This window comes from Xyrauchen texanus, chromosome 19 (assembly GCF_025860055.1).
Source record: "Xyrauchen texanus isolate HMW12.3.18 chromosome 19, RBS_HiC_50CHRs, whole genome shotgun sequence".
Lineage (NCBI taxonomy): Eukaryota > Metazoa > Chordata > Actinopteri > Cypriniformes > Catostomidae > Xyrauchen > Xyrauchen texanus.
The window spans coordinates 425,608-431,607 of NC_068294.1; the positions used below are offsets into that span (position 1 = coordinate 425,608).

The 6,000-nt window shown below is 36.8% G+C and overlaps 1 protein-coding gene across 1 annotated transcript in view; it reads left to right on the forward strand.

Moving 5' to 3' along the window:
- Positions 1–2,194, forward strand: part of LOC127659838 (ephrin-B1-like) — a 186,935-nt gene extending 184,741 nt beyond the window's left edge. The window contains exon 5 of the mRNA XM_052149790.1: positions 887–2,194. Coding sequence (XP_052005750.1) covers positions 887–1,263 — 377 coding nt within the window. The 3' untranslated portion in view covers positions 1,264–2,194. The remainder of the gene's footprint in view (positions 1–886) is intronic.
- Positions 2,195–6,000: the final 3,806 nt, after the last annotated feature.

Below are 6,000 nucleotides of genomic sequence, written 5' to 3' on the forward strand. Positions count from 1 at the left end.
CCATATCAAAACGTAATAACGGTTTTCGATTGAACAATAATATTTACTGCATTCAAAATAAATGCAAAGATATCATTATCGCCATATGACATTATTTTTATTCACTTATTCTTTCACAAACAGTAGTCCATGTGGTGGAGACGGGTCCCGTTCCTCCCATTATATCATATACAGTGGTCTTGATCATCATTAGATCATATTTGTATCTGTCACAGCAACAGCACTTTGGAAATTAAAAACAGCTGTTTGCAATCGGAGTTTGTACAATTTCTCTGTAAAAACGGTTAATATCAACCAACATCTGCTGCTGGTCAACAGTGTCTAATAGAGCAGATGCGATAACAATGATAGTGACCCATGAAATATCATCATTTATGTAAAATCCTGAGTTTTTCCTGATGCAACGATCTGGTGGAAATTTAAAGAAGCCCTAATCTCTAATTATCTGTGGGAAACGAACAGCACTTTTTGGGCAGTTTCAGTGAATTTGAGCAAAGCGCCCAAAGACAGCAGTTCTTTTCTGGGCAACAAAAGAACACGGAAGGGGCAGGACAGAGCATTTGTTTGTAAACAGTATCTTCATATATACTGAAAGTTTAGGTATTGGAATCGGATCAGGAGAGAAAAAGTGGTATTGGGGCAACTGCGGCTATTTAAATAGTAGACAAAGAGAGATTATGGGTCAAAGGACCTATCAGCTTTGGCAATGTAGATTTTCATGACTAACTTTAACTTTAGGTTGAATGTTTGGCACCACTATGATGACTACCTAAAAATTGCTAAATGATCAGAACATACTGCTGGACTCCTTTTGTTTTTACGGATTAAATGTTAAATGCAGGTTTTAGGTGTGTGATCAATTTTTTTTATCTTCCTCTTTCTTAAGACACGATTAATCAAAATCCCAGCGACAGTGATGATGGCATTCTGGGGTCTAAGATCGCTGTGTTCTCTGTCATCGGTGCTGGTTGCGTCATCTTTCTCATCCTCATAATTTTCCTGGTCATTCTGCTCATCAAGATTCGCAAGCGCTCACGGAAGCCCACGCAGCCCCGATCGACCGCCCTGATGCTCAGCACCCTCACCAACCCCAAGATGATGGGCAATGCTGGCTCCGAGCCCAGTGACATCATCATTCCATTACGGACAGAAAACAATTACTGCCCGCACTATGAGAAAGTGAGCGGCGATTGCGGTCATCCGGTCTATATCGTACAGGAAATGCCGCCACAAAATCCGACCAACATCTACTACAAGGTATGAAGCTTCATGAGAGCTGTTGGGAGATCCAGTAGAGAAGATAATTTTTATTTCACAGACTCTGATATTAAGAAGTCCATAAATGTTTACCAGAACACAAACAATCGACAGAAAACCACAGGACAAAACAGAGTGACAGTTGTTTTTTGGCTATAGGCTGAATGTTGGAGATGGTAACCTCAGTCTCTCTCTCTCTCTCTCTCTCTCTCTCTCTCTCCTGGAACCATTTAAATAAGTTTCCTGTATATTGTGCAACCATTAGAGCGTTTTTCATTTCAAGCAGATCCTTTAGTTTCAAAAAAGCCCTCAGGTGTAAATTCAGCCTTTTCACACTCAGGTAACAGGGCACAAGATGACAAATAATGGCAATTGTCCCTTCTCACATCTGTAATATTTGCCTTACTATTTTTAAACAAATTCTTGCTCTTTCTCATAAAGATTCATTTGCATAAAGATTAATTTTGCTTAAGGGTGTTTTATAGTGTGTGTATTAAATATAATAATGAACATTTCTCTTATCTATGTCAGATTCATCTCTGTGTTTTATTATGTATATTGATAATTGGGCCCTTGTGTTATCTAACTTAACCAGCAGTTACTGCAGGCCAAGAGATCCGAACACTTGGAGCTCATTCGGAGGGTTTCTAGGGGCAGTTCATCCGAAAATGAAAATTATGTTTTAATTTAATTACCAAACCTTTTTGACTTTTTTCTTCCAAGAAAAACAAAAGGAAAAATGTTGGAGAGTGTCCAAGCTTCACTTTACCAAACAATGAAAGTGAATGGGGACTGGGGCTACTACATTTACATTTACATTTATGCATTTGGCAGACGCTTTTATCCAAAGTGACTTACAGAGCCCTTATTACAGGGACAGTACCCCTGGAGCAACCTGGAGTTAAGTGCCTTGCTCAAGGACACAATGGTGGTGGCTGTGGGGATCGAACCAGCATCCTTCTGATTACCAGATTACCAGTTATGTGCTTAGACCACTACCACCACCACCACCACTCCTAAGCTCTAAAATGACCAAATGACCCCATTAAAATATCATAAATCCAGTCTGTATGATTTGTGTGCTATAATATACCAATTCTCAGGGCTGCTGACCCTGTGTTTTCTTTTTTGTTTTAAGTTGTTTTAAGTGATAAGTATGTGTGGTTTTTAATATTAATTTACAACCTGACAGAGTAGCAAAATTAAGATGGAGTTTTCTGGAAAATTAATTTTTACATGCTTCCTCTAATCTATCACTGTTCGGAAGCAATGGCATGGGTGCACCTGTGCGGAATTACTCTCGAGACCTTTTACTTTCAATAAGAGAGCATCCGCACTCCATGGAAACACCAACAATTCTGGATGGACATTTTCTATCCACATTCAATTATGAAAAAAAGAAGATGACACCACATAAAAAAGGTAAAATTAAGTAACAGGGGTCAAGAAGTTGTGTCAAAAACAGATGTGGCACCAGTCACCCACTTCCTGTGATTACTCTCTCTAATGTCCGATCCTTAAATAACAAACTTGATGAGTTAACTATCATGGCAAAAACAGAAGATTTGTCTAACAGAAACATGGTTGACGGAGAATAATGGTAATGTCGACCTTGATGGCTTCGAGTCAAAAGAGCAGCAGGAATATATATAGGATAATTTTGTTTATATTTGGATAATACCTGGGCAACACAATACTAAATACTGGACAAGATTTGTACTCGGGACTATGAGATTATCTCGTTGCAATTAGACCTTTTTTTTAACAGAGAGAGTTTGGGTAGAAAACGATAGAAAAATAAAAAATAGAGTTGAGCAGAAATTTTATTCAGGAAATGTCAAACAGGCCTGGGAGGGAATGCATGTAATGATGGGAGAGAGAGGGTAAGACAAAATGTATTAACTGATGACTGTGTAATGTTTGTGAATGAATGTAATTATTTTTTATAGTAGATTTGATTGAATAGATGCTCAAAGGAGAAGTCAAGAGGTCCTTAAAAATATTCAGACTGGACCAGCACCCCTGCTGTTAGAGTAGGAGGTAGCGGTGAGTAAGTTAATAAAGCACCAGTCCTTGATGGGTTAAAGGGGAGGGTGTTGAAAGTATTTGGCTATCTGCTCAAATAGCCCTTACACTGCTATTTCAAACATTACTGAATGAGTATACTGTGGAAAGTATCTACAGTAATACCCATACCCAAATCACCAGGGGCAAGATTAACAGATGATTATAGACCAGTTGCTATGACTTCAGTCCTGGCTAAATGTATGGAAAGTATTGTAAGTAAACACATGATGGTTTTAGGTCCATTACAATTTGCATATAGACCACACAGGGGGACAGAAGATGCTACACATTCATTAACTGATTTTGTAGCAAAGCTTATTCATGATTCCAGTTCTAATGGTCGGGCACTTTTTATTGATTTAACCTCTGCTTTTAATACTATGCAGGTTCATATGCTTCTATCACATCTCTGTAATTAGATTGTAAACTTTGCTTTGATATTTTGGATCAAATATTTTTTTTTTCAGATTGACCACAGAGTTTTTATGAATGGCATATTTTCAAAGGAATTGGATTTAAATACAGGGGCTCCACAGGGTTGTGTGATGTCACCACTTTTACTTTCAATATATACCAATGAGTTACAGATTAAGAGTAACACAGCTAGTCTTTTCAAGTATGTTGATGATATGGTCCTGGTGCAACTGTGTTCAAAGAGCCAATCACTGACTGAGCAAACATATTCTAAAATACTATTGTCCTTTAGGATTGGTGCAAATTGAGTGCTTTGCAAATGAATTTAAGAAAAACCAAAGAGCTGTTTTTCAATGTTTAACCTGAAGAACACTATACATTAGAGAAACTAATGTTAAATGATCAGGCTGTTGAGACTGCTGAAAGTTTTAAATATTTGGGAACATACTGTATACTGTATTGACACATGGTTGAACTTTGGTAAGAACGTAGATAATATTTTTAGGAAAGCAAGTCAAAGGCTGTTCCTTGTGTGAAAACTGAGGAGATATAAGTCAATCAGTTTGGGAAATGGTATATATATATAAGCCATGTTGAGAGTATTATAGTGTTTAATATCACAGCAAGGTTTGGTAATTTGCTCAGGATAGTGAGAATGGTGGAAAAATAATAGGAAACCAGCAAACACAGCTTGATAAACTGTATGTGCATACAGTTCATAGAAGAGCAACGAGAGTTATAGCTGATTCCACACAACCACTTTTCCTGAATTTGTTATGCTTCCATCTAGAAGGTATAGGGTCCCCAAATCTCTTGTATGCTTTTATGTGAAAAAATGTATGCTTTTATGTGATCATGATGATAATTATTATTATTATTATTATTATTTAGGTGCTTGTGTTTTAATGTTGTTGTATGATTATGATTATTGTCAGTATCCTTCTAGTGCAGGGGTGCCCAATACGTCGATCGCGATCTACCAGTCGATCGCAAAGGCAATGCTGGTAGCTCACACAAAATTTAAATGTGCTTTCGTTAAATTTTTATAAAAATAAATATAATGTCTTTCCTTCTTTTAGTTTCTGTCTGACTTGAACTTGACGAGTAAATTTTGACCAGGCGAGATTTTTGTTTATTCAGTTGCCATGACAACTGATTTTGTGCCCTCTCCAAGGGCTTCTGAGAACAGAGCGCGAAATTGCAAAGCTAGCAGTGTTTGAGACTAGCTCTGCCCTGATTAAGCAAAACTGTCTGATTCCATTCAGTGCAAGTCATCAGAATAAGGTAAATGCCCTGTCTATTGTAATCTATTGTGCTGTAGGTGTTTTGTTTAGTGTTAAAACTGGATGATATCAACATTGAACATTACTTTTTTTTTTTTTTATTAATTTGAAGATGAATTCCATGTAGGGATACATGCAGTAGTCCCAACAAGCATTTTATTTTATTTTTTTTAAATGAAACTGTTGGTCATTTAAAAGTAGATCATCACGCAAAAAAGTGTGTGCACCCCTGTTCTAGTGCATGTGTACTGCTTTTTCTTTCTTGTGAGAGGCCAAAGGAAAATTTCCACTTTTGTGGATAATAAAGTTAAATCAATCAATCAATCAAATTAATTCCACAACTTTGCGTAAAGAACAGACAAACATTGAAGTCATTATTCACCAAGAAAAAGTCTGCTCTCAAAATCAAATATGCTGCCACATCAGGCTTGAATAATGGCACTATATTTGATTTGTGAGGTACTATAAAGGGGTGAATACTAATGCACATTTCAGACCTCACACAAAGCTATTCCTTAATGGTGCTTTTTTGTCATTGTGGAGCTTGATAACTCCAGTCCTAATTCACTTTCTTTATATGGAAATAAGTGGTCAAGATATTTTACTGAGGACAGAAAGACAAATGGCTTTGGAAGAGCATGAGGTTGAATAAATGCTGACAAAATGTTCATTTTTGGGTTAAACTGTTCCTTTCATGGATCTTATTAATCGGGTTTTCATAAAGAGATTGATGATTTATGATGATAGAATCAATCACAGATTAGGAAATACTAAATATTAAGCAGGAGAGAGCAGCATTATTTTATATAAAAGGCATGTATTTCACATCAAAATATGGAAGTTTGATTTATGTTGAAGTGCACTTTTACAGTTGGTGATACAAAATACAAAATGTGTTGACTGTTAGAGATTCTTTTGGCCACGGCACTGCTCAATGTTATTGCACATGAGCGATTAGTAAAGTAAAAATACTGAGTGG